Source organism: Blastomyces gilchristii (genome assembly GCF_000003855.2).
Source record: "Blastomyces gilchristii SLH14081 genomic scaffold supercont1.10, whole genome shotgun sequence".
In the NCBI taxonomy this organism is placed as follows: domain Eukaryota; kingdom Fungi; phylum Ascomycota; class Eurotiomycetes; order Onygenales; family Ajellomycetaceae; genus Blastomyces; species Blastomyces gilchristii.
This window is the reverse complement of record NW_003101673.1, coordinates 308,226-333,800: the sequence shown is the minus strand read 5'-3', so window position 1 is coordinate 333,800 and position 25,575 is coordinate 308,226. Positions and strand designations below refer to the sequence as shown.

Below are 25,575 nucleotides of genomic sequence, written 5' to 3'. Positions count from 1 at the left end.
CGGGTTCCCTCCCTTCTCCCCATTTTCTCTCTATTTTTGTATTCCTCACTAAAAACACCACAAGCATCCCCGCCATCCCCCCAACACACAAACCCGTCCGCCTCCCCATGGTCTCCATCGTCAACGTGCGCGGCGACCGCCTCTACCACGAGCACATCTGGTGGGACCAAGCCGGGCTTCTGCGCCAACTAGGCCTGCTGCCGGAGTACCTACCATTCCCGTATCCGTTGGCGGATGACCGGGCGGCGCCCGGGAAAGGTAAGGTGCTTGAATACAAGGTTCCCGTGGCTGGGGTGGAAGCGGCGGAGAAGTTGAGGGAGGAGGGGAGTGTGGAGTCGAATGGGATGATTGGTGGCGTTGGGGTGAGGGAGGTAAGTTAGGTCGTGATAGGTGCTATGTGCGGGGGGGGCCCCTTTTTACTCTTGGTTTTCTGGGGACTCTTCGTGGTTGGGTTGGGGTAGAAAGTAGAGAAACGATCCACTACGAAGAATTATTGCTTAATATGTGGCTGTGACCAATTCGCAGCCTGCGTAGCTCCTTGACTAGATAAAGTGACCAAACTGTCAATCTGATGCATTGAAATTAATGGTAGCATCTGTAAAGTTACTGTTGGCTCAAAACTCCCCATGTTCAGTGCAGTATCGGGAGAATGATGGCCCAGAAACACAAATCAAATATTAGACTGGGCAAATACAGGAGAAGAAACATTCCCCGCGTGTGGAGAATGCACAATGCGTACGCTGTGGACTAGAAGATCTGCCACACAATACCTCGATGGGTTGGTCATGTTCAGTACAGCGGGTAGGACATAAGATGCAAGGCAAACTGACTTCAGCATATGTGCAGGCAAAACACCAGCAACCAAGGAGAAAACTAAGCCTGTAGGTGGCCAAAACCACAGACCAGGAGGCGAGCGCGGCATCAGGTAAAAAGTCTGACATTCAAAGAATTGCCCTAGAAGAGATATATGAGCATGTAGAGAGCAGGATATCCAAGCTCGACTCTCTATGAGGTGGCATGCGCCTTCTGGTAATCGATTCAGGGGGTAATCGGCGCTGGACATCATTTCCAGCCCTTCCAGGCGCAACTTCATGCTACGCACAAGCGCTCCTCACTGGCAGTTCCAATGGCAGCATAAGAGTGGGAAATTAACACACAGAGCACTTTGTCAAACATTGTGCGCCGTCCGTCTCCTGATGCCTTGGAGCTCTATCTTTCGTAGGAGGAGGCCTCATCCATGGAGGAGCTGGAGCCCTAGACGAGATGTCACATAGTGACCAAGGTTGTTTCCATTGCAGTTACTACCATAGCTCATAGCATAGTTAACATAACCCGAGAGCAAACAGCAGTTCCTCCATGTCCGTAGTATACAGACGCGGTTGTTGTGACGTCGTCGGTAAGATCAGTCGGTGTTGCTTGTCAACCGGACCGGGAATATATTTCTCCGCCAGTCCTCTGATTGGCTATATTCGGTGCAAAAAATCAATTTAACAACTGCATGTGATTGGCTGCAAGTACTATAACTACCACGTGATGACGCGACCTCGTATCCGCGGGTTGATGTCAGCCAAAGCGTCGGTTATATAGATCGCGTCGCCCGCACGAGAAAGCGGAGGAGGAGAAAGAAACACAGTGATGATTCTGAGAGTGTGGCGGAGGGAAATATTCTGTGAAGAACACCAGGTATGGAAGGGCATCTTGTGCTGGATTATGGTGTTGAGACTAATATATATTTCGTCAGGACTGACTTGGCTACATAAAGTATCGGCATTGGCATAACGATGATACACCCTCCTCGATCTATAGGAGGCTGAGCTCGCGCGATCTTATATCACGATCACGCCTAGCGTATATATAGGGTTAAATATATACATACCCACCGGAGAAAATTTGTTCTACCTGCACATATTAAAACGACAGAACAATTTCCGTTCGAAGAACAACAAAAGGGGCAACCATGCGCTCCCGGAGCTCCACCACCCTCACCGCCTCCGCCATGTCAAGCAGAAAGCGCTCATCCCGCGCAACCAACTCGATCAAATGGACAACGACCCAAAAGAAGTCCACACCCACTCAAACCAAACTCACCACCAAATCAAAAACAGCCCCCTCAAACACAAACGCAACCCCCTCCCCCCTCCCTTCAGACCCCACCCTCCCGCAAACTCTCAAAACCCTCTCCACCCACCCCTCCCTAACCCCACACCAACGCAAAGTCTACCGCACCCTCCTCTCCGTCCCCCGCGGCCGCTGGACCACCTACGCCGCGCTAGCAGCCCACCTCTCCTCCTCCCCGCGCGCCATCGGCAACGCCATGCGCACCAACCCCTTTGCCCCCGCCGTGCCGTGCCACCGCGTGCTGGCCTCGGATCGCACTGTGGGCGGCTACAAGGGGAAGTGGGGCAATAGGGGCGATTATGCGACGGAGAAGACGGGCCTATTGACGGGGGAGGGGGTGGTTTTTGATGAGAAAGGGAGGGTGCGGGGGGAGTGTTTTGAAGGGTTTTGGGAGGTTAAGTGAGTGAGTTTTTTTGGAAGAGGAGGAGGAGGAAGGGGGGGGGGTTCTTAGGTTTAGTTCGTGTAATGAAGATAGAAAGGGTAGAGAAGAAGGGATTTGTGAATATCGATTTACAGTTGTGGGCAAGATCCTCTCTTCATCCCCCGTTTTGTCATATGACGATTGAGATAAGGAGGAGAGAGAGCATTTTCAACCCCGTTTTTGAGCAAATTGGATTGGTGTTAAGCTACTCATTTGCTATTATATTATATTCATATTTATCAGTATAATCTAGTATGGATTCACGTTTCAAATCCTGTAATTAACCACCCCAGATGTAGATTTAGTTATGTAACTTACGGGAAATGGGGAAATGCAAGCACGAAGAAAAGTTTAGCACGTGATAAATCATTAGAACAGAAGATAACCCTAGAAAAGACATCCTGCAAACAGGAATAAAACCTTAACTATGATCTGATCTACCTAAAATCAACTTCAAGAATTAGATAGAGTAAGAGAGACACATAACTACAATAGAATGCTTTGAGAATTCTGCATTACAAAATTATACATAAATACAGTAACAGACATAGCAGCAGAAAGTAATAAAAGTAAAACTCAGAGAATAGAGATATGTAGTGATACTTGAAGTAGTAAACATATAGTTACAGGAAAACGCAGACGCTTCAAAGGCAGCAAAGAGACAACAACAAGAATGGAAAATAAATTGAGGCAAAAATAGAATATATCAAGAATATATCATACAGTGAGAAAGGAAAAAAAAATCCTGTGTGAAAATCCAATAGAACCCTCCGCTCATGAAATAGAGATAGATAACACCGTTCCATTTCCAATCTGATGCTCGCTGTGTAAAGCATTTGGGAAAATATGTAAAAATTTCAAAAGGAAGAATAAACAGAATGCAGATAAAGGCAAGAGGAAACAATCCAAGAGAGAACAACAGGAAAAAGAAAATATTAAGTATAGCAATAATAACTGACAAGGCAGAATATAAACGATAGAAGAGAAGAAGACAAAGGAAATTCAAAAGAAGCGCAGTCGGCGGTGGGACCGTTAAGCATAATCGCCCAGACAAAAAATGAGCGAGTAGCGTATCATTCATTCACCGTCTGGCTTTCTTTCCCCGCATTTGTAGGCTTTCGAGAACCAGCTCCAGACCAGCAAGTGACAGGAAAAGAAAATATTATAATATCGGAAAACGACATGTGAGAGAAAAATATGCCGGGAAAATTATTAGGGCATATTAGGAGGGTCACGGCAGGGTGATATATCCGCCGTCCCATCGATCGAGTATGGGAAAACAGAAACACGCGGGAACTAGATCATCTAGCGATATGTCTCCGGGCGCTGCGAGGAAGATTTCGAAGATCTCCGCTTAGTGACGGGCTCCTTGTGGTACTGGCGCAGATGCTCGTTGAGATGGTCCTGGCGCGTGAAGCCCTGCTCACCCTTTCGCGAGCATCTGGGCTTGGGGCAGTCGAGTCTGACAGAGTCCGGGAAGTGGACGGTGGGGTAGTGGCGGCTGAGATCTGCGGAGCGACTGAAACTGCTTTCGCAGCGCGGGAACATGCAGACGTATCTGCTGCCGGATCTGTGGTGTGAGGGAGGCATGTTTTTAGTTTTTGGGGGTAGGTTTTTATTTTGTAGGGGCGATAGGTGCGGGGATTTGTCTTTTGATATATATATATATATTATACATAATCTATTGTGATATTTTGTATGATAGAGTTGTCAAGCATACCTTTCTAGACCCGCAGCCCTTGCTGGCCTTGACGGTGTCGTTGCAGCCTCCTCTGTGACCAGTACATACTCCGGGCTAGTCGTGTAGCTAGCGGATGCCTGCCGTTGTTGTTGTTGTTGTTGTTGTTGTTGTTGTTGATAGATTGGGTCTGTGAAACCAGCCGACGTTGTGGGATAATGAGAGCTGTAATATGCCGTTTGTTGCTGATGTCCGCTACTCGTTGAGATCATGCTTGATGCCGTCCTCGTGGAACTGTTGCTGTCCGTTGACGAGGAGTAGCTCATGGCCGGTGCGACAGAGGTCGGCAATGGGTATTGTGAGCGAGGCGTATGATACTGGGCGGTCACGGATTCGGTCAGATATGGGTTTGGATAGCCTGTGATAGGCAATTCGCGACTCACGGAAGTGTATTGGGGCTGTTGGTGTTTGCGACTATGAGCCATGGTAGCGGTTGTAGCTTTTGAGAAGAATGCCAGATTCTAAACAAAAGAAAGACCGTGTGTACGGATAGGGGAGTGATTGGTTTGCTTCGTGAGAGGTTATGAGGGTAAGGGAGGAGGAGGTTGCAAAGCAAAGATGGCGAATATGAGTATATATATGATATAGGTTTAAGTTGTTGTTGAAACTGACTTGAACACACGGGAAGAAATGACAACCCCGGGAGGACATATATATACCCTTTTCCAATGCTGCAAGTATGTCTGCTCGAGAGCATCCATCTCGGTTTCTCCAAGTAGGGCTTAAATATGGCCATGCCTCGTATGGTCCAACACGTGACATTGGGACACAGGCCAGGACCCTGATGATCAGAGGTAGGAACCGAGCCACCAATCGCCAGGTAGAATGCGTGGGGGGGGGGAGGCTAACTTTTTGAATGTGGTATGAGTGTAAAAGTGATGCGAGCAATCTGAACCGTGCACACCGAAAAGTTCTCGAGGGAGACAGGTCTTAGAAGATACTATCAATAAACGATGACGCAGGACGAGTAAAACTGCCACTTGGACTCGGTGCTTGAAAACAACCTCCACGTGGAGGATTTTCGAAACACGGACCCCTTCGATTGGACATTCCATTCATCATCGACTTGGAGAGCAGAATTGTAATTTGAAAAAAAGAAAAAGGAAGAGAAAGAGAAAAAGCAAAAAAAAGACAGAGTAAACTATGCGAAATACCCAATGACGGAAGGCCACCAGCCCAAGCGGTCAAGATCGAGTCGGAGATATTACTCTTACCTGACAAAGGCCTAGTTGGGTCGCCAAAGTGGGTGCCAGAACATGCAATTCCGCAGCTTGTACTGCGCAGCATTATTATCGACGAAATAATAATAATAATAATAATAATAATAATAATAATGCTAATAGTAATAATAATAGTAATAGCAACTAAGCATAGCACACCATTCCAGGTAGGGAAAATGGCAGAAGGAAGGCAGCAAGACAGTGTTCATGGTCTGTTTGCTATTTTTGTCCAACATCTGAGGGGCAACCCTGTCAACTCGCCTCATTTTTTTTCTTCCTTTCTGAAGAGTGACAAAAAGGGAGATACGAGTTTTGGAGAAAAGCGACCAGGCTCTCGGAACGGGCCGAAAAGTGGTTGAACTAGTGCCAAAGGGAACCTAGTTAGGTGCTTAGAAGCCTTTTTACACCAATATTCGCCCTGGTGATTAGGCTGTTCTGTCCACGACGGGTTGTTTTGAGTTCCTAAGCTTTGCTATGCCTATTGACAGTTGGGTGGACCAACTTGGCCAATTGGCTGCCCTTCCGGAGAAAATAAGGAAGCTAGAATGACGACATGGACGATGCAAGGGGTCAGGACCCATCTTCGCGGATTGTTTCATGTAATTTGGAGCAGAATGAAACATCATTTTACTGCTGTGGGTTAGAGAGAACTGAGAGGGATGAGCGTGGCTTGTTCCTGAAGAAGGTGGGGGAGACTCTTCCTTCACCAGCCCCAAGCTGGGTAGCCCTCAGCGCGCTGTGACAACACCGGCGGGGATAGAAAGACTAATAGCCTGAAGTGTGGCACCAATCAGTCGTGGCGCCGCGGGAGTGGTTGGATGCGCTGGACGGGGGAGAAACCGCCAGGCTTGACGCAGCATTGGTCGGATGGAGGTTTAGGTTGGATGTTGTGGTTGGACGTGGTTGGGTCTGCGGAAGAGAGAAGAAGAGCGTTGGGCAGCCGCAGCTTAGTCAGCCACCCCTGTTTGGGCTTAGCGCCCTCAGCAGCAGCGGTGTTCCATCCCAGCCTCACATCGACGTCACCAAACAAACAACCAGCGAACAACTATCTGACTACTCCTGCTACAACTACTCCTTACACACAGCACCCACAACACCTCCCCCAGGAGGAAGCAAACAACTAGCATGGCACTGCTGCCCGTTTCTTGTGTCGGCCGACTATGCCAAATACATCGCAGACACTCCCAACTGACAGAAAAGTGAGGCGGTAGATGAACTCTTCACCCACTAATCCCACCATGCCAGCCTCGAGATGTTCGAGCCCCAGGCTCAAGTTTCAACCGCATGCCGACGTGGATAAGCTGCTAGCTATCACTATTCAAACTAGTTCCACTATCCTGTGCTGGACGCCCATCCATCCATCCATACATACGTACGTACATAACTACGTAGTTATGTATGTGCCACACTTTGTCGGTACGTGACTGAGTTATGCATGCAAATTTCTCCCGATGAGACAGCCCTCCAAATGCAAACATGCACCAACTTACTACGTATGCTGCGATTTCTTGAAACACGCAGGCCCTCTATGAGTTTTTGAATGCATGCTGTATATCCATTAATCCGCTGATAGGAGCATGTAAAGGAAAAAAAGAAGGGGAATTTCCTCGATTTAACCATCAACTCCCGTTCTTCTTCAGGGTACTTGCCGGGGGGCTAAATCAACTAGGGTGTCCTCCTCCGACTGGGTGTTGAGGGGAGGCTATGTCGAAGTTATTTGATTCCAGCCTGGGAGAATGTTCGTACCTTACAGATGTCCTGCATATTGCGCTTCAGACTTCCTAATACCTTTTTCCTTGGGAAGGTTTCAAAGACCAAATCGCATTATGTACGCTAACCGCGGACCCTTCCGGCTGGGACCTTCCAGATGTTCTTCTCTTATGTGGACTGTTATGTGTAGTTCATTTTGAACCAAAAATTATCTTATTGGGTATCAAAGAGAAACAGCCTTGAGGGCAGCGTAGCGAGCCGGTGCTGGACATGCAAATTTGCTGTACAAATGCCTGTCTATCGTGCGAGTTAAAATAATAATAATAATAATAATAAACACTTAAGCGAGACCAGAACAATGAAGCTACTAATGAACTCGTCCCACGAAAGTCCGAAAGCAAAGGGAAACGACATGGCATAATACATACTATATATACCTATCCTAAATATGATCAACAGAAAGACTAGCAATTGCCCCCGTTCTTCGCAAACATGTGAAATAGTTGATATATATCTTTTATCGTTACGCAGACGTCTAGAACTGCCTGCCCTACCGACCACTTTTGAAATCTGCCTTGCCTCGTTGTTCCTGTTCTGCTGTCAACGTGGTTAACTTCAGGTTCTTCTGCCAGCTCGCTTCCTCCCCTCTGTATAATCAATTCATTGAACTTGCATTGCGTTAGAAGTCTATTATGCAATGAGATAGTTACAGCAGAAACGAAAGCAACGCATCGAAACGAGAAGAAAAATACCAAAATAAATAAAAAAATAAATAAAAATAAAACCAAAAAATAAAACCCAACGGCGCAAAGAGCCACCCATCGATCGAGCCCTCACCCCAAAAGCTCAAAAACATGATATTCTAAAAGATGGCAAACGCAGGCTGAAATCCATCTTCTGCGCTCCTGAGGTTAAGTTAACCCCGAAAGTTATAAGTGATAGTTACCCACAACCTTCCCGTAGCCTTATTTTTTATCCCACTCTGCTACAATCAGCACAAAAATAAAGTGAAGCGGGGCATTCATTACAAATATAGAAATACAAAATGTATGTACAACGTATATATATAATGAAGCGTAGCCCTGCCTGCATGCCTCGTTTTCTCTTTTGTTCACACAACCTTCCAGTTCCATCTTATTTTCCTGTGAAAAGGAGCAATCTACCTACTGAATCTTGATTTGTAATTACGAAGAATTATGCAGATATATGAATCTGAATCTGAATTCGTTACACCGATATATGTACTATCCTGGCATTACTATATGTATGTAATCCATTTCTCAAGAGAAGCGTTTGAAGTAAAAGAATCCCTGAATCCATCCCGCATAGCAAAGCGTGCCCCGAATTCTCAGCTGTTAAGGTCAGCTCTGTACGCTGATATTTACATCCCCAGGGATGCATGCAACATGTGCTTTACGTATATTTATACCCTTGAACACACGTTACATCCACCAGAGGCATTCTATTATGTATGCACCCACCCGGTTCTACACGTGTATAAATGCTATTATTATATGTTCAGGATATACTGCACATACATTACAATGCTCATGCAGATGTATTTGCCAATGTATGTACAACACAGCAAATACATTGGGCTGGACGGAGGAGGCTGATTGAGCATGGTTAAGGTGTGTGCAGTATAGTTTCGTACAACGGGAAATAAATAAATGAATGAGGAAGCGAGCTGAATGGGTTTGTTGGACTGATAGGTATAGGATTAGAATAACTGTTTTGATCCCATGAGTAGGTATAACCAGCCAACCCTCCAGGCGGGGGAAACGCAATCTCTGTTAATGTCCGCCGACATAATTAGAACTCGCGAAGACGGATGAGGAAAACCCTCTCGCCTTACCCATTTGGTAAAATAGAATCGGAGGTTAGTGGGTGACGGACTCGACCTTGCTTCTTGCACATAGTATTGTGCAGGCGGATAGTAGTATGTGTAATATAGAGATATACATACTTATTATTATACCTAACCTCGTAAAGAGGAGAAGACAAGTGTGTGTTCGTGTATCAGCAGCGTAGCTGATCCCACGGTATAAGCAGCCGTAACATGCATAAACACCACTTGGGAGAAGGGGTGAACAATTGTATTCTCTTTTCTCCTCTCTCTTCTCCTCTCTCATTTCTCGCTAGCTTCATAATGCACACACCACCTGGGAGACCGGATAATCCAATCCATCCATCCGCAAGCAAAGAAAAAAAAGTAGAATAGAAGATCCCACATCCCACGATCGATTAATGTACTTAAAAAAATTAACCTACCCAGTCACATAACCGAGATACGAAACGGGGGAGAAAAAGAAAAAGGCAGAACAGAAATAGCAACAAGTGGAGCAAAAACGCGGAACCCCAGCCTGGCCGCCCGGCACAGCCTAAAAAAAACCTAGCCTAGCCTAGCCTAAGCCTAACCCAACCTGCATAGCAATTGCTTTCCAGCAGTAAGTAAGGTTAGTAGTGAAAAAGAAAAACACATTCGTGCCCTTTCCAAACACCACCCACAACCACAAGGCCGTTTGCTGAGAAAGAGAAAACAGAGAACCCAAACGAAAAGCAGAAGACGTAGAAGCAAAAGCAGGGGGTGAGGTTGAAAGTACAAAGAGAGATGAAGATGGTGGGAGGGGGGGGGGGGGGGAAGAGAGGGAGCGTGGGTGCTGTGTGCGCATGTGGTGTGTGCGTGTGTATTGTGAGAATGTCGTGTATAGGGGTGGTTGAATGAACGGATGATGGGACGGAAAGGGCAAGGAGGTTGAGAAACAGAGTCAAGTTCATTCAACTGGGTGTTGTATGTACGCCAAAGTTCTGGTTTAGAAGAGTACAACAATATTTAGGTGCCTGGGCCTTTGCATAAAACCTAAATATTCCGCTAAAACAAAGGATGTCGTCCTTGTTTCCCTATTTCTTCTTGGTTTTCTGTCATTTACAGGTCGTCTTCGAGGAACTTGTAGACGAACTTGAAGTCAGCTTTTCGACGGTTCATCCTGTATTTTCCAAGAACAAACTGGTTAGCTATGGTTCTTTTAAAGGCAGTTGTTGCTTGTGAAGCGGAAAGACGAAAAAACGCACCATGTACTCTCATAATCAAAGAACCGATACGTTCCTTGCTCAAACTCCTCAGTAATTGTTTTCGGCTCCTCATGCCGCTGAAACCACGTTTGGTACTGCTTATGGAACCGCCAGCTCTGATTCTTCAATGACTTCGCCGCTAAATACTGCTGATAAGTCGCCTGCCGATAGTAGAATATATAGAATAGCGTATCTGTATCGATGCGGCCCGTCTCATATAATCGTGGGTCATCGAATATTGGAAGCGCTTCCTGCGGGTAGTAGAGAGGGGTGTTGTAGGGTGTTTGCGGCTTGTAGTGGCGTGGCTTCTCCGCATCGCCGGGCTCTGGGCAGGTGTGGTGCGACGCTGTTAGGAGTCGTTGAACCGATGTCGACGGGTTGACGGATACTCTGGATTTGGTGATTTCGAAGGATTGAATTAGGTCTTGAAGGCCGGGCGGTAGGTGGTAGACGGACTCGTCATTTTGGGCCGGAGTGGGACTAGCCGCGGGTGCGGGAGTAGGAGCGGCAGCAGGAGCGGCAGCTTCCCTCGGCTCGCCATTTGTTGTTGTCACTATATGCTCTTCTTGAGGCACGGTCTCTACATTATCCGTTGCTGGTGTTGGCGGAACCGTTGAAGGCCTACTCGTGGGAATACTAGGACTTAACGTTGGAGATTTGGCTTGTTGTTGGCTAGCTGAACCATCCACACTGGGAGCGGCAGATGCCAGCGTTTGCACAGGTTGTGCATGATGTACTTGCGGCGAGGCAGTTGAAGATGTTGTTCCAGGTGGGGGTGGTAGAGGAGCTATCCCAACGCCACTCTTGTCACTAGCCGCGGCCGCAGCAGCCGCAGAGGCGTATTTCAGTGTTTCTCCTGGTAATCGTGTCGGTAGAGGAGCGGGCTTCATGGAACTGGAAGCGACAGACGAGGGTCCGTTGTGAAGAGTAGCCAAAACTGGGAGCGGAGACTTCATCTGCGTCGATGGCCTTCGCGCGGGCCCAGGATCTGTTTTCGTCTTCGACCTCGCAGTTTCCGCATCATCATCCTGTATCGACTGAGTATCCTGTGATGAGACCCGGTCATTATCAGTGGGTATGCCAAACTCGTCATCCCCTAGCGTTATGTCGTCGTATATCGTCTCGTCTTCTCCGCAGAAATCCGCATTATGGCCATCATCTGCAAAATATTTGATGCTATCCTTGATGTCGAGCACTTGGCTTGTCTCAACATTTCCATTTTGCAGACACCGTAGGAGTAGTTCTAGTTTGGTCACATGCCACCGATGCCGCTCTAGGATCCTCGTAATATCAGATAGCCGGGTAGTCTTTGCAGTATCCTTCTTTCCCTTCTTTAACGAGGCCTGTATCATCTCCTCCTCGGCCTCCATGGCCTCAATCTTCTGTTGAAGGGTATCGACGGTTGACGAGAGGAAGTCGCATGTTTCAGCTTTCTCCTTTTCCTTGGGGTCTAATCGAGCTGCTGCTGATAGGCCTTCTTTTGAATAGGCCTTAGTCTTCATCTCCTTTTCAACAGCTTTGAATTGTTCCATGCACTGTTGTTCTCTAGTTAGCTAGCCCTTAAAATATCCGACCGGGGGAGTATGGGAGCATATTGTGGAATCATGGCCAGAGATGGAGGGTAGGGAGGCGCACGGTTTCAATGGCCCTCCGCTGCTCTAGCAAAGGGCCTTTGTCCTTGACTTCGTTTCCTGCAGCCCATGTTTTAATCTGATCGCGGAACCGTTGAAGCTTCTTGATTTCACGTTTCAGGTTGTCTTCTAGCTTGTCTCTTTGTGCAGCGTTTGACGATGATTTAATCTTGTCGTATATTCCCTCAAATGACTGTATGCCCTCAGCTACCTTCTTGAAGGTTTTGTCAATTTCCTGCTGTGTTTTTCGCGACGTCATGGTTGCTTCATAGACGGGAGCTGCCCTTGGACCAGGTCAGTCAGTAATGGGAAAGGCGGAGGCGGAACGGCGGAGATCGATGAGAAGTGGATAGGAAGTTTTACCCCGATGCAAGCAGTGAGGGCGTGGTATGAACGGCGTAGATATGGGAAAAAGGGGGAGTATAGTGATGTACCACGGCGGGTGAATGGAGTGTTCAGAGCCTGCGCAACGGTGACCTTGAGACCTTGCCTGAAGTTGCTGGATGGATGGATGAAGCCCAAGCTGGGAAGATGTGCCAAGACTTGTGCTCGGATGGCGCTAGCAGCAGATCAGATCGTGGAACTTTAGGATGGGATGGGCGGTGCTAGGTATTATTTCTATATTTCTATTCTACTGCTTATTACGGCTACGGGGATCTGGGCAATATATCTTGTTTAATGTCCGCCCGCCCTGTGAAGCTTCAATGTCCATCAGAGAGCGTTTCCGCCCTAGCGTCCCGTCGTGACACCGCCACCCTAACAATACCTATATCCATGTGAACCATTAACGTTTTGAACGTCGTTTTTAACCTCGATATCAAAATATTCCATCATGAAAGGTATATTGCCAGCGCTCCCTACGATAGCTAAAATTTCAATCTTAATAACGATGCTATTTTAGCTGTTCTACAACGAGTCACCTCCGCCTCAGTCACTGTCGATAAGAAGCTCGTTTCCTCCATTGGCAGAGGAATCCTAGTGTTTGCCGCTGTCGGCCCAGATGATACCCACAAAGATGCAGAGTCCCTTGCGGCAAAGGTTCTCAAGCTGAAGATATGGCCAGATGAGGCGGGCGGGACGGTATGTTTATTTAATACCGGAGTCTCGTTCGACGGGTTTATAGATCAAAGCTCTAACCGCATCTTGCATATAGTGGAAGAAGAGCGTTCAAGATATACAGGGAGAGGTCCTATGCGGTATGGAAACCAGAGGACACTGAGTTCCGAGAAGACAAGGAGAGCCAACATGAGCACTTTACTGATAATGAATTTATTTTCGTCTTCTTTTGTTTGTTCCTTACAGTGTCCCAGTTCACACTCCTTGCCCAGATCAAAAAGGGCAACAAACCAGACTTCCACAACGCCGCAGATGCGACCAAGGCTAAGGAATTGTATGAGCATTTCTACAACAAAGTACGGGAGCTCTACAATGTCGAGCGCGTTAAGAACGGCGTCTTCCAGGCGATGATGGAAGTGGGACTCGTCAACGATGGACCGGTGGGTGTGGATTACCGCAGTAAAGACGGCGCGGTATAGCTATAACACTTTTTTCCCTCCTAGTTCCGCTGATCCCGCTCTTTTTTTGGTGGTAACAGGGCTGACTTGGAGGTGTGTCTTTTGCCGGTGTAGGTTACGATTCAGATTGATACCACGTTGCCTAAGAAGGAACAGAAGAAACCCGGAAATGGGAACGGGAATGGGAATGGTAATGGTAACGGCCAGTCGAGTGATTCAAATACGCGGCAATCTGAGCAAGACGGGGTGGGGAAGAAGGGCGCAGATGGGGGACAGAACTACGAACTCAAGCTTCCGACGTCGTTGCTAGAATAAAAGGACTGAAGACGATTATTTTGCAGGGTAACATGTATCTACACTCGCGTATTATACCATATAGAGAGGATCTATCTAAACATGATTCGATATAATTGCACAGTGCTATTTTCTCGCTGGTGGGGAGTTTGCACTGTTTGTCTGCGCATGGAAGCTTCTACAAGTCTCGCGCATTTCGAACAAACAACACTCAACCCAACGACGGACAATTCGCGAACTTCCAATTTCCCTTTTCATACTTCAGGCTTCACCTTGATCTCTGTATTCCCACTCGCTACTGTTATCTGCTATCCGTGAGTCTCCTTTCTACAGCTCCAGCTTTACACCTTCACCATGGCCGAAACTTCAGGTACTTTCCCCGCCCCCGCAGCTGCCTGCCCCCCGCTACTGTCCAGCTGCCTATAGTTCTGGCCAGCCGCTGATAAGGTCCCGAATTGCAGGTCGCCCGCGCGTCTACTTTGATATCCAGATAGGAAAGAGAGCTGAGGGCCGCATTGTCTTTGAGCTAGTAAGTGTTTCTTGGAATTCAATTTCGAGTCATCATTGAGGGAAGAGGATGGGAGGCTGACTGCGCTAAATCGCTAGTTTAATGATGGTACACCATGATTATAATTACCCACCACTGCTTTCGATATACGATTGCTAATGTTTCTGCGTACAGTTGTCCCCAAAACCGCTGAAAACTTCCGTGCGCTCTGTACCGGCGAGAAGGGTGAGGGGAAGTCGGGGAAACCGCTCAGCTACAAGGGTACGTATTATTTCTAAGGAAACGAGACACGCTTGTTACGCAGGCGTGTGGAATGCATTGGTTAGCATATAGCTAAATAATTCTATACCTCTGATGTGTATGTGCTTCAGGTTCCATTTTCCACCGTATCATCAAACAATTCATGATTCAAGGTGGTGACTTTACCGCATTCAATGGCACCGGCGGAGAATCGATCTACGGCGAGAAATTCTCCGACGAAAACTTCGAGCTCAAACATGACCGCCCCTTCCTGCTTTCTATGGCTAATTCCGGCCCGGGCACGAACGGGAGCCAGTTCTTCATCACCACCGTCTCCACCCCACACTTAGATGGCAAGCACGTGGTTTTTGGCGAAGTCATCAACGGTAAAGGGCTGGTGCGCAAGATTGAAATGTCCCCCACGGACTCGGGCGACAAGCCACACACCGAAGTGAAAGTTGTGGACTGCGGCGAACTGACCGGCGAAAGCTACGACACCGCCACCCAGTCAACCGTCGACGAAACCGGTGACAAGTATGAGGACTACCCGGAGGATGCAGGGAAGGAATTTTCCGGCGAAGAATATTACAAAATCGCCTCTGACCTGAAAGAATACGGCAACAAAGCCTTCAAGGCAGGCAACGTTGACCTAGGCCTAGATAAATACCAGAAGGGCCTTCGATATCTGAACGAATACCCAGAGGCATCAGACTCGGACCCGCCCGAACTCGCCGCGCAAATGACCCAGTTGCGATTCACATTACACTCCAACTCCGCGCTGCTAGCGAATAAGCTCCGGCGCTTTGAGGACGGGCGATCATGGGCCGGTTTTGCGCTGGAGACCGCCAAGGCTGCCAATGCAAAGGATGCGGAAAAGGCCAAGGCGTATTACCGGCGAGCTGTCGCCTTGGTAGGGTTGAAGGATGACGAGGAGGCGTTGAAGGATTTGGCGGAGGCGGCGAAGTTGGCGCCGGGCGATGTCGCAATTGCGAATGAGAGAGCAAGGGTTAAGAAGGCGATTGCGGACCAGCAGCGGAAGGAGAAGGAGATGCTGAAGAAGTTTTTCAAGTGATGGTGATGGTGATGGTGATGGTGATGGTGGGAGGTGGGAGGTGGGACGGAGGCTGAAGGTTGAACAATTCCCCTTTATCGGAGAAATTCGGAGAAATTTGAGGGTATCCACGGTGACATGTTACAATGTATAACCCTTCAACGCCGGGATAATAGAGAGAGAGACAGAGAAATAAATAAATAAATAAAAATGAAGGGGTAAGGGGACGATAGAGGGGATCATGTGCTTAAACAGAGCGTTTCGTGAGGTTTACATTCCCCTCCTGTTTATCCTTTTTAGTCTTTTTTTTTTTTTTTTTTTTTTTTTTTTTTTTTTTTTTTTCGTTTTATTTCCATTTCATTTCCATTTCATTTCCATTTTTCATTTTTCATTTTATTTATTTTATTTTCTTATTCTTTTATTCTTTTATTTTGATTTTTTCATAAGTAGAAAGCGGGCTGTTTCAATCCCCGCTATTTCCTTTGACTATCTCCCTTTTCATCCTGTGCTTGATGGCTGCTACTATAAATGGCTAATTATAGTATTAAAAGATTTTCGGCCACCGAAACCTTTCGGTGTGCCGTAAGCTCTATATCGGCCCTTACAGCGTAAAATCGCATTTCAATCCCCTTCCTCCAGGGGTGGTGAGCCTTCGATCATCATAACTAGCCCTAGTTAATTCCCCGTCCAAATCTGCGGAGAAACCTTAACCCACAGCAACTTGGCAAATGGTGTGGCTCTGACTAGTGGAAGTGAGTATAGATCCAACTTCGTTCATTACGGCCTACTTGCGAGTGTTGAAGTATCTTCTTTCTATTCTTTGTACTCTCGTTTTTCTATCTACCCAATTACCAGTCTCATATACCAGTTCTGCATCACCTATCTCCAGCCTCCGAGCCTTTCCACAGAGCTACTACTATATCTTCCACAAACCTGCCATAGATACCGTGACTGTGAACCTTCCTCGCGGCGATGGCTGATTCTCCCCAGGAGGACAACACAGGTAGCGTCGAGAACTGCTCAAATTTCACCTACAGCGGGGAAGCCTGAACCTCCGAAATCTCTCCTGAGCATCACGGCGTTCCACGAGATAGAGATGCCCCAGCTCCAGGACCAGATATCAGACTCTAATGACATATACATATATATATGTATATATATCGTGGTTGCCTACCCTTTGCCGTGCAACTCTCCTGACATTGAAAATAAACCAAGACGGTTATTTAAAGCATAAGCATTATAATTCAGCCTCTTCATTTTAAGAAACAAGTGTGCTCTACAATGACATCGTGTCTATTTGCGAACACCAGGTACAAGCTGATTGACACAAGCTTCATGAATCTGCATGATTTGCTGGTCTCATGCCACTATTGAATTTTGACAAGAAGGGGATTGGAGGGGAATGAGGGAAATGATCTATTATTATTGTGATTCAGGGGTATAAACTTGAATCATTACAGACCAAACAAAACCACTGCTTGATTGCTTCCTGCTCTTGTTTGCATTGAGGCCCTGGATCATTGCGCCATCATACATTGCTTACTTCCTTTACAGAGTATTTATTTCCTGCATAGAGGAAAAGACACAGCTGGGGAACATGGTCAATCCCATGGCAGATTTTGGTGGAGCGAAATCCGACTCAGCGTGCCCAAGGGTTGTTACAGCTGAGTCTCAATCAATGCTTTCAGTGGAGCCTAGGTAGATTGTTTCTTGTCAAAAGATATCCCAGTTGTTGAAACAGCCATTTGAAAGCCAGCAATTCATTAACTTTCTTGCATAGGTTGAGCATCAAATCATTGAGTCAGCTACATGCAGACTTTCTTCAGCCCTGGAAAACAGACATCAAAGTACCTTCAAGGGATTGGGCTGAATCAACTAACTGAGTTGTGTCAATGAAGACAGATGAATAATCGTCCCAGATGTGGCTCTATTCATGCCTTTGCTGGACAAATAGAACATTCTTGAGCAGCTGATTGATAATATTGCAGTAATCATGCTTTGTGGCACTTGTCTGCAAGAGAAATGCAGTCATATCATTGCATTCTGTAAGCATGATAAGAATGGGAGCAGCATGTTCATAAGAGGTGGACCTTCGGGAAAATATATGTCTCTTGTTCGGAGTCTCCTGTCTTGCGCCATTCTCTACCTCTATTCAACTTCAGTCAAGGCAACGCCCCTGGACTGTGAATGCGTAAGTAGATGCACGTACAAACGTGCATATGGTACATGGATTTTCCATCTAAACCACGCCCTTCACAGACAATCATAACTCATATCACACATAGTCCCCAGTCCCTGAGAGTGGCAAACCTTCAACAACACCATTAATGGGAAACTCATCCGCGCCGTTTCCACCAGCCTGCTATAAATCGCAGCCTACCTACGACCCAACTGTCTGCAGCTCCATTATTGCCCAATGGCATGCGTCAAGCTTCCACTTACAGGACCCTAGGAGTATTGACTACCCAACCTGGGCTGGTGATTCGTGCCTCTCTAACTTCGAGAATGGGACTAGCGTCAATGGTGACCCGCGGACACGAGAGAAGGGCTGCTCGATTGGCGGGTATCCGGTTTACGTAGTCAATGCTACGGGACGAGAAGAGGTTGTTGCGGCGGTGAAGTGGGCTGGGGAGCGGAATGTTAGGGTGAATATTAAAGCGACGGGACATTCGTTTATGGGAAGGTAAGGGCGTTGTAAACGCCACTTGTCATTTGGTGGTCACCTATTTGAAAAAATTGTAAGTTCATTGATTAACTTATTAGCGCCTTATTATGGCATTAGAACTTAAACTGTTCATGTCCTTCAGCATTTTTGTTGGACTTTTAATATTTGGTACGGAGTACTCCGTATATAATTTCTTATTTTCTGTTCTGTTTGCTTTTCTTTGCTTTCACTTGGGAGAAAGAATAGTGTCTAGCAGCTTGTAAAACTATTGCTTTACTAGCTGTGATTAACTCAAGTTCTGCATACTAAAAAAATAACTATCGACGATGCTTCCCCCTTCTTCTGAACAACCGCATATCAATCGGAGAAACGAAAAGGAACAGAACAAGGAAAGAAAATAGTTTATTAATACTAATAACTCATTATCTCATCCTTGGATGGCCAGCTTCACATAGATATCCAGACAAACGCATAATGCGCACAAGAAAATAACACGAGAATTTCTCATTGCCCCCCTACTCGGCGCGCAAAAAACTACTTCTTCATCTGATCACTCGTAAATGCACAAGACCCCATATCTCGCTTCACCACATCGGACTCAGGACGAATATCAAAGTCGAAAATATCCATCGGCACCCCCATCGTTGTGCACGCGTTGGGTATATCCACCAACCCCGCAATATGCCCCTGCACAGGTGCACAGCTCAACAGCAGATAAATCTGATAGTCATCATAGCCATAACGGCGCAGATACTCGATGACGCGCAGGCAGGTCTCGCGGTACGCAACCGTGGCATCTAGGTAGTGCTGCTTTCCGGTATGGTCCACGCTGAAGCCCTCGAAGGTCAGGTAGCGGCCGGGGCCGAACTGCGGCTCCACGGGGCCAGGGTGGAAGATGGGAGATTTCATGCCCATGTGTGCCATGCCGCCCTTGATCACGTTGAACTTGATGGTGATCACGCCGGCCATCTCGATGGCGCCGCAGAAGGATATTTCGCCATCACCCTGGGAAAAGTGCAAGTCGCCGACGGAGAATTTGGCGCCGGGGACGTGCACTGGGAGATAGACTTTGCTGCCACGGCTGAGGTTTTTGATGTCACAGTTTCCACCGTGTTCGGGGCGGCCCTATGTTGGGTTGTCATTGTTAGAATCTGTGGTTGCATCTTCTGTACAGAACATATATGTTCTCGGCTCCAGAGAGTGACCTACAGGAATAGTTCTAGCTCCCTCTCTTCCGACCTTCGCCTTGATTTCCCCATCTGCACTGCCCGCGTGCACGTTGATGGGCTCGGGGGGCTTCGCCACAACCCGATCCAAATGGGTATGAGTGGAGATAAGTTCACCCTCGCGTCTGTTCCACTCTGCGAGAACCTCAGCGGAAGGCGCACAGCCTAGGATTCCCGGATGGATCAATCCCGCAAAGCGGACGTGAGGGATGTGGCGGGACGAGCAGAAAATGCCCTCAAAGTCCCAGATGGCCTTTGCACTGCAAAGGGGTTTAGCATCGTAACCCTTTTTCAAGGGGATCGGCTTAATTGTTTACATACGCATGGGGGTAGTGCTCATCCAAGAAGCCACCTCCATTCTTCGCATCGAAGACGCCGGTGAAACCCCACGGCTGATCCTCGAATGGCTGCACATCCTGGATTTCAACGAGGAGCACATCACCAGGCTGGGCGGTTTCGATTTCGAAGGGGCCTGTCAGATAATGCACGCGAGTCAAGTCGATATCACGCATGTCATCTGCGCAATCATCGTTCTTGATCTGCCCTCCAGTCCAGTCGACGCATTCAATCTTCACGACTTCGCCGTTCTTGATCGTCGCGCATGAGGGAACTGGAGTGGGGGAGGCATGTTAGCTTCACTACCCCGCATGAATGCGCCCGAAAGACACCATTTATCAATTGGCTAATACTTACTGTCTGGATGCCAGCGGTTCTATACAACATAGATATAACATGGTTAGCGAGACGAGAGTTATGGAAAGGCCACATTAACTGAAATTTATGGATATAAAATCTAGTAAACATACATGCAAGCCATTTTGTTCACCTGCAGGCTTGTTGAGGTCGACCTTCATGGCCGTGCGAATGCCTGTTAGACCCATTGTAGAAGTAGACCAGACCTGATGCTTAGGTGCAGTAAAGGTAAAGTAGTAGTGAAATAGCAATGCGACTTTGAATAGGATGTAGGGAGTATGGCAGTGCTGAATGAGGAGACCCTGAACGGTAAATTCTTATCGAGCGGGGGAGATCCTAGGCTCTTATATGCTTGTTAGATTTGTTTGTAGGTAGCAACTCCGCGAGTTATACGAACGGAAGCGCTCTAGGGATCTCTACCTTGGACATCAATATCCCGAAGTTCAATCCCCGCATTCGGGAACATGGGATGGTTAGTACATTTTCTCGGAAGAATATCCATGGTTCTACATGGAGAGTATCCTTGCTGACGTTTAAGGAGTTGAGAGATGGGCGTACGCAGTAGAAGCTCCCGGTCAGAGTTTCGGCTGCAAACCCCCACCCTGCGATGCGTAAAATGCGGGGAAGCCTTTGAAAGCCAAATGTTTCGGACAACTGCTCTGCGTTTCACCTGGTTTCAAGCCTGTGGCGTCTCTTTCCTAGACGCTGTAGCAACTGGTTGTCGCAAACTGCCTGATTGGGACATTAGCCCTAGCCCTAACCCTAACAACAGACTCAATATCTCATCGAATGAATGGTTTCGGTACCCTAGTGTTAGTTAACTTAGTTAGGACCAAGTTTTGAGAAGGGCTCAGAAAACAACAAGCCAATCACAAACTATCCTAGCCTGCTAACTGCTACCGTGCAGGGAGGGTCCTGGACGCGACATGAACTGGGCATTTCGCTTCCCAGCTCGTTGGGATACATGGGATACACTCCTCGGTTCGAACATCGGCCAGACGCGGCCATGCACTAGCTTCCCAACTTCCTGTTTGCTGCCACTGGTCTTGAAATCTGAAAGAAGTGAGCAAAACGACAAGAGTGGAGTGCTGATGTTCGTGGGGCACTTCATCAGCTCGAAAGCCAAGGAGAGGTTAGGCAACCCTCCATTTCCGCGAGCTGGATCTCTTCTTCATCGCAACAAGAATACAGCTGGTAGCTCCAGGTGAATGCTTTGTTGGACCTCGTATTCCCCCTCTTATCCAGCATATCGACTGGGAAAGAAGCGAAGAATGGATTCTAGGACGCAAAACGAGGGGTTTTGAAAAGCAATGTCTCCCCTCAGCCTAAGCAATCTCCCCATCGAGATATTACTCCACATTGCTTTGGGTATCAAACGCCCAATCCATCGGCTACATCTTGCACTATGCTCTCGTGCCTTCTCTGAGCTGTTTCTCCGCTTCGTCTTCCTCGATATCAAACTGGAAGATGTAGACGCTAAGACTGTGATTGCTCTGGTTCAAACGCTCCTCCGCAACCCGCATATTGCATCATGCACTCAAACTCTTGAGATTAACGATTGGTCGACGGAGCTCAGCTATAGGAGAAACAGCTATGACCCACCTGAGACCCTTCCATCTCCAAATTCGGAGCTCCTCTTTGACCAAGACCTTATTCGCGACGCGGCCCAGGGGCTCTACACTGCCAGCGACGAACATGCGCTACCAAAATTTCTAGCTCATCTCTCAGCCGGCAATGAGGATGCATGGGGTCGGTCTACTCCTTTTCTCTGTCCCAAATTTGAAGGAATTGAGGTTGTCTGTGCCATATGAATGCTCTTTCCCACGGAGACTTGTCGAACGTGCGGCAGCACGTCTACCGCCCTTTGATTCCCGGCCAGCTTTCACCCGCCTCTCTCACGTCTTCGCCAAATGGTATGATAGCGAGAATTCTCTTGAATCCGAAGCGTTAGAGCCGTTCTTTTTCTTTCCGTCCGTCCGCCGTGTTGCAGGCGAACAAATTACAGATTATATACCAACGAAACCCGATGATGATGATGATGATGATGAGTATGAAGATGAAGATCCAATCAGCGTTTATGATGACCGTGCAACTATTTTAGCATATTCAGAAAACAAGCCCACAACTTCGACCGTGTCCGAAATAGATATTTCGAGAAGCAATACTAATAATGGATTCGTCCGGCAAATCAAGCTGTGCAAAAATCTCACATCGTTCAGATTCGAACACGCCGACTCCTTTGAATATGACTCTAGTTTCCTCCCGAGAGATTTCGCCCGCTCTCTCGCTCACGTTAAGCACAGCCTCGAAAACCTCTGGCTCAGCTATGACGACTACTATTTCAATGGGCAGTCCTACCAGGGAGATGACGAGACTTTTGGCTCCCTGGCCGGCTTTTCCGTGTTAAAATCACTGTACATCTCAGCCACGAGTCTGATAGGTACGGACGCGCTGGGCAGCACAGGCGACGACTACGACGACGCCCTATTGAACCCCACAGATCACAAGCGGCTGTCAACGATATTCCCCGCTTCGCTCGAGTCACTTACGCTGGCCAACGTTTCCAAACGTCATTATGCCGGAGTCATCAGGCACCTGAAGAATCTGGTCGAGCCCTCTAACTTCTCGCAATACACACCCCGGCTCAGCGAGTTAAAGATTGAGGGCGAATTTTCCAGAAACGACGAGCGGAATCAACCCGGCATTATGATGACATTAGACGGGCCGGAGCCGGGGATCCCGCAGGAATTTCTGGACCAGGCTGAAGAGCTGGAGGATTTATGTGAAACAATTGGAGTTGACTTTGAGGTCCTTGATTCGCGTATTCTTTTGTTCAGAGAGTTGAAGCACAAACGGAATGAGTGGAGGAAACGACAGGTGGGCCTTGATTAGTTAGTTAGCCAACGGGCTCAGATGTTTCCCTTTTCTTCGCTTTGCTCCTAGTATAGTTCGATATCTGTTTTCACCTGTGTGAGTTATGATTTGCACTTCATTTTTGTTTCACCCTATGTATAGATTCGGAATGTAGTGCCATTGGACCTCAGATCAGAAATATGTAAAATCCATAGAATTCAAGCACTGTGCATATTAGGTGTGATTGACAGAAAGTGTTGGAAAAGCGCCTATGATATCTTATTACAATGATTACCACTTGCTCAGACAGTGTCTAAGGGAAAATTTTTCACGAGATCGGACGAAACAAAAGCAGTCAAAAGGCTTAGCACTAGACCACTCACACCTCTCCTCGCCGACGCACACGAAAACTTAACTTGCCTATTCATCTTAATCACATCTTCCAACTGCTCCAGCAGTGTATTCGACCCATCACTCTCCCGCGTCTCCGGAATCAACCACTTTGTCACCGCAACCCCAAGTAACATAAACGGCACGAATATAATAATAACATACCCCAGCCATTCCGCACCAGGATCCGAAGATCGGTAGGACCCAATGGGTGCGTATGCAACGAACGCCTGCACAACCACAGACGCAATCTTGCCCGCTGCAGACGAGATGCCGTGGGCGGTGCAACGGAACCGGGTGGGGAAAAGCTTCGCGGGGACCATGAAGGTAGTGAAAATTGCGGCCAATTTTGAAGAATATCTGGCTGAGAATGTATAGGAAGCTAATGGGTGGGACGGAGGTGTGATGGCTTACGGTTTCGAAACTTACGCCGATGGCGATAAGGATGGCAGTTAGGACTAGGAAGATGAATAGCTGTATTGTACGCGGCGAGATGTGTGCCACGAGTTTTCGAGGAGGTCGGTGTAGACGCTGCGAGTAGGGAGGGAAAGAGGGGAGCCACCTGGATCTCGCGTGAATTTCAGGGGTTTTTCGTTGAAGATTTCGGAAATTACTTTGTAGGAGTTTGGGCTAAGGGCATAGTAGAGTAGGCGAAATCAAAGCAAGCTCAGGAGAGAGAGGTCTCCAGTAAAGTGGGCCAGTGGTCTTTGGTGAGGAAGAGTTCTATGAAGCTGGTGTAGAATCATGCTCACCGGCTTGGTTTCTCCTCATCAATGTCTGAATTGTCATAGTTCTTGATAGATCGTCTTGCTGGTCCATCAACTGTGATTATGGAGCTTGCTTCTGAGAGGAGAGTAGGAGCATTCGGACTGAGTATTGATCTGTTACGCGCATCCCTGCTAGACTCGCCTGATACCCGGTGCTCGGTAATTTTAGGGGCTTTGGAATGATTGTTATTGCCACTATTATTCGCGGTTCCCTGGGCTGTGTTTGGCTTGAGAAAATGCCACCAGTGTTGTGCTAGGAATATATTCGGAAGCGAGACTTCTTGATTCGGAAGTTTGCATCTCGGGGTTGCGTGTACGATGAGGTGAACGAGTTGCTCGTTTCCATCCCATTTCATTCAGATCTTCCAGTGCCTCGTCTGGCCGGTTTAGAACTTCCATGGTATATCTGTCTGGGGGACTCAGGGATACTAATCCGGAAAAGTATGTCAATGGCAGCCGGGATGGCCCCCACTCCTATAACCCAGCGCCAAATGCTATCTATTGTCCGTCGACATAATTCGTCATCAGTGCATGATCTGATACTGTCGACATATGTAGGGATTATTGGTCGGGAGTCCATTCTTGTTCGCCAATGTAGCAAAAAGAGCCACCAATGTGGTGATAAGGTATCAATCAACATTGCTGCATAACGAAAACAGTGGCAATCATTCGAGCACGAGACTTGGTAGGAACAAACTCAGATACTATCACTGCGCTCAGAGGATAGTCAGCACCAATCCCAATCCCCATTAGGAATCTCCAGAAGATTAGCCATCCAGCAAGGTTCATTGATTGCGAGGCGCCTTCCGAAGCCATTGTCACCCCGACTGTTGTGATGATAATGACAAGCAGTTCAAGCCCGTACATTTTGCGGCGGCCATAAAGGTCCGCAAGAACACCGAGTGCATATTGGCCGATAATGGTTCTGACGGGGGGGGGGGCAGGCAGCGCGCATAGCAGTCTCGATTCCCGAGGGCATCGCTCCATGCCAATAGACATGCGAAAGCATAGGGATTATGATCCCCGAATATCTGTTAGGTGATATTGAAGCGTAAACCTGTTTACTGCTGTTTGAGGACCGCATTCGAAGATGCATGCGTTACATACGTCATATCCATCTATGAAAAAGATTACGCCGGCAACAAACACAACCAGACCCTGAAAGTGGGTGGCATCGAGCTCATCAAAGACTCGATGGCGTCTTAAATGAAGCTCCTGTAATATTTAACCCATTAATTGAGTCCAAACGATCATTCTGAAGATTCAGTAACGCACTGGAATATGGGTGAAGTTTTCTGTGCGATTCTTGATCTTGAAACCTATAGGAAATTTTCATCACTAGAGAGTATGTTGTTGAGAATAGGATCATAATAAAACGACCGCTAGGTCATTGAAAGCCACATCTGTAAAATAGATCTAGAAAAGTCCATGGCAAGAAGCTCTCCCTTCGGTTAAAAGTGAATT

General features: G+C 47.5%; 12 protein-coding genes across 13 annotated transcripts in view; 7 read left to right on the top strand and 5 right to left on the bottom strand.

Annotated features, from left to right (window-relative positions):
• The window catches only part of BDBG_05128 (carboxymethylenebutenolidase), a gene marked incomplete at both ends in the record, with an annotated part of 1,821 nt that extends 1,287 nt beyond the window's left edge, over positions 1 to 534 (top strand). Inside the window, 2 exons of the mRNA XM_031722002.1 lie at positions 65 to 371; positions 526 to 534. Of these exons, the coding sequence (XP_031578765.1) occupies positions 65 to 371; positions 526 to 534 (316 nt within the window). The remainder of the gene's footprint in view (positions 1 to 64; positions 372 to 525) is intronic.
• Positions 535 to 1,325: 791 nt separating this feature from the next.
• On the top strand, positions 1,326 to 2,976 carry BDBG_05127. 2 transcript variants are annotated; one of them, XM_031722000.1, is made up of 2 exons: positions 1,326 to 1,683; positions 1,742 to 2,976. In XM_031722000.1, the coding sequence occupies exon 2, from the start codon at positions 1,958 to 1,960 to the stop codon at positions 2,519 to 2,521; it is 564 nt and encodes a 187-aa protein (XP_031578763.1). In that variant the 5' UTR covers positions 1,326 to 1,683; positions 1,742 to 1,957; the 3' UTR covers positions 2,522 to 2,976. The 2 variants fall into 2 exon arrangements, with proteins under 2 accessions (XP_031578763.1, XP_031578764.1); XM_031722001.1 differs by having other exon boundaries at positions 1,592 to 1,683; positions 1,763 to 2,934.
• Positions 2,977 to 3,844: 868 nt separating this feature from the next.
• On the bottom strand, positions 3,845 to 4,702 carry BDBG_05126 (uncharacterized protein; the record flags this gene model as incomplete). Its single annotated transcript, XM_031721999.1, has 3 exons — positions 3,845 to 4,109; positions 4,260 to 4,594; positions 4,661 to 4,702. 3 exons carry the CDS (start codon positions 4,700 to 4,702, stop codon positions 3,845 to 3,847), a joined length of 642 nt encoding a protein of 213 aa, XP_031578762.1.
• A 254-nt stretch (positions 4,703 to 4,956) lies between these two features.
• Positions 4,957 to 7,941, top strand: BDBG_05125 (uncharacterized protein; the record flags this gene model as incomplete). The annotated part of the gene is made up of 3 exons (XM_002624310.2): positions 4,957 to 5,071; positions 5,639 to 5,707; positions 6,292 to 7,941. The coding sequence occupies 3 exons, from the start codon at positions 4,957 to 4,959 to the stop codon at positions 6,687 to 6,689; spliced, it is 582 nt and encodes a 193-aa protein (XP_002624356.1). The 3' UTR covers positions 6,690 to 7,941.
• Positions 7,942 to 8,442: 501 nt separating this feature from the next.
• Positions 8,443 to 12,713, bottom strand: BDBG_05124 (CCR4-NOT transcription complex). The gene is made up of 3 exons (XM_002624309.2): positions 11,915 to 12,713; positions 10,280 to 11,814; positions 8,443 to 10,194 (listed from the first exon to the last, which is right to left on the bottom strand). Exons 1-3 carry the CDS (start codon positions 12,167 to 12,169, stop codon positions 10,134 to 10,136), a joined length of 1,851 nt encoding a protein of 616 aa, XP_002624355.1. The 5' UTR covers positions 12,170 to 12,713; the 3' UTR covers positions 8,443 to 10,133.
• A 29-nt stretch (positions 12,714 to 12,742) lies between these two features.
• On the top strand, positions 12,743 to 13,739 carry BDBG_05123 (D-tyrosyl-tRNA(Tyr) deacylase; the record flags this gene model as incomplete). Its single annotated transcript, XM_031721998.1, has 5 exons — positions 12,743 to 12,749; positions 12,812 to 12,990; positions 13,064 to 13,106; positions 13,213 to 13,406; positions 13,539 to 13,739. The coding sequence occupies 5 exons, from the start codon at positions 12,743 to 12,745 to the stop codon at positions 13,737 to 13,739; spliced, it is 624 nt and encodes a 207-aa protein (XP_031578761.1).
• Positions 13,740 to 14,072: 333 nt separating this feature from the next.
• BDBG_05122 (peptidyl-prolyl cis-trans isomerase D) lies at positions 14,073 to 15,538 on the top strand (the record flags this gene model as incomplete). The annotated part of the gene is made up of 5 exons (XM_031721997.1): positions 14,073 to 14,088; positions 14,180 to 14,247; positions 14,325 to 14,334; positions 14,401 to 14,487; positions 14,598 to 15,538. The coding sequence occupies 5 exons, from the start codon at positions 14,073 to 14,075 to the stop codon at positions 15,536 to 15,538; spliced, it is 1,122 nt and encodes a 373-aa protein (XP_031578760.1).
• A 1,967-nt stretch (positions 15,539 to 17,505) lies between these two features.
• BDBG_05121 (uncharacterized protein) lies at positions 17,506 to 18,746 on the top strand. Its single transcript, XM_002624306.2, has 3 exons — positions 17,506 to 17,708; positions 17,803 to 18,255; positions 18,628 to 18,746. The coding sequence occupies exons 1-2, from the start codon at positions 17,511 to 17,513 to the stop codon at positions 18,202 to 18,204; spliced, it is 600 nt and encodes a 199-aa protein (XP_002624352.1). The 5' UTR covers positions 17,506 to 17,510; the 3' UTR covers positions 18,205 to 18,255; positions 18,628 to 18,746.
• BDBG_05120 (formamidase) lies at positions 18,717 to 20,289 on the bottom strand (the record flags this gene model as incomplete). The annotated part of the gene is made up of 5 exons (XM_002624305.1): positions 18,717 to 19,307; positions 19,392 to 19,668; positions 19,730 to 20,018; positions 20,102 to 20,120; positions 20,215 to 20,289. The coding sequence occupies 5 exons, from the start codon at positions 20,287 to 20,289 to the stop codon at positions 18,717 to 18,719; spliced, it is 1,251 nt and encodes a 416-aa protein (XP_002624351.1).
• Positions 20,290 to 21,411: 1,122 nt separating this feature from the next.
• Positions 21,412 to 22,993, top strand: BDBG_05119 (uncharacterized protein; the record flags this gene model as incomplete). The annotated part of the gene is made up of 2 exons (XM_031721996.1): positions 21,412 to 21,850; positions 21,951 to 22,993. The coding sequence occupies 2 exons, from the start codon at positions 21,412 to 21,414 to the stop codon at positions 22,991 to 22,993; spliced, it is 1,482 nt and encodes a 493-aa protein (XP_031578759.1).
• Positions 22,994 to 23,256: 263 nt separating this feature from the next.
• On the bottom strand, positions 23,257 to 24,467 carry BDBG_17191 (uncharacterized protein; the record flags this gene model as incomplete). Its single annotated transcript, XM_031724971.1, has 3 exons — positions 23,257 to 23,704; positions 23,849 to 23,974; positions 24,097 to 24,467. 3 exons carry the CDS (start codon positions 24,465 to 24,467, stop codon positions 23,257 to 23,259), a joined length of 945 nt encoding a protein of 314 aa, XP_031578758.1.
• A 277-nt stretch (positions 24,468 to 24,744) lies between these two features.
• On the bottom strand, positions 24,745 to 25,098 carry BDBG_17190 (MFS transporter, PHS family, inorganic phosphate transporter; the record flags this gene model as incomplete). The annotated part of the gene is made up of 1 exon (XM_031724970.1): positions 24,745 to 25,098. One exon carries the CDS (start codon positions 25,096 to 25,098, stop codon positions 24,745 to 24,747), a length of 354 nt encoding a protein of 117 aa, XP_031578757.1.
• Between the last annotated feature and the right edge of the window lie 477 nt (positions 25,099 to 25,575).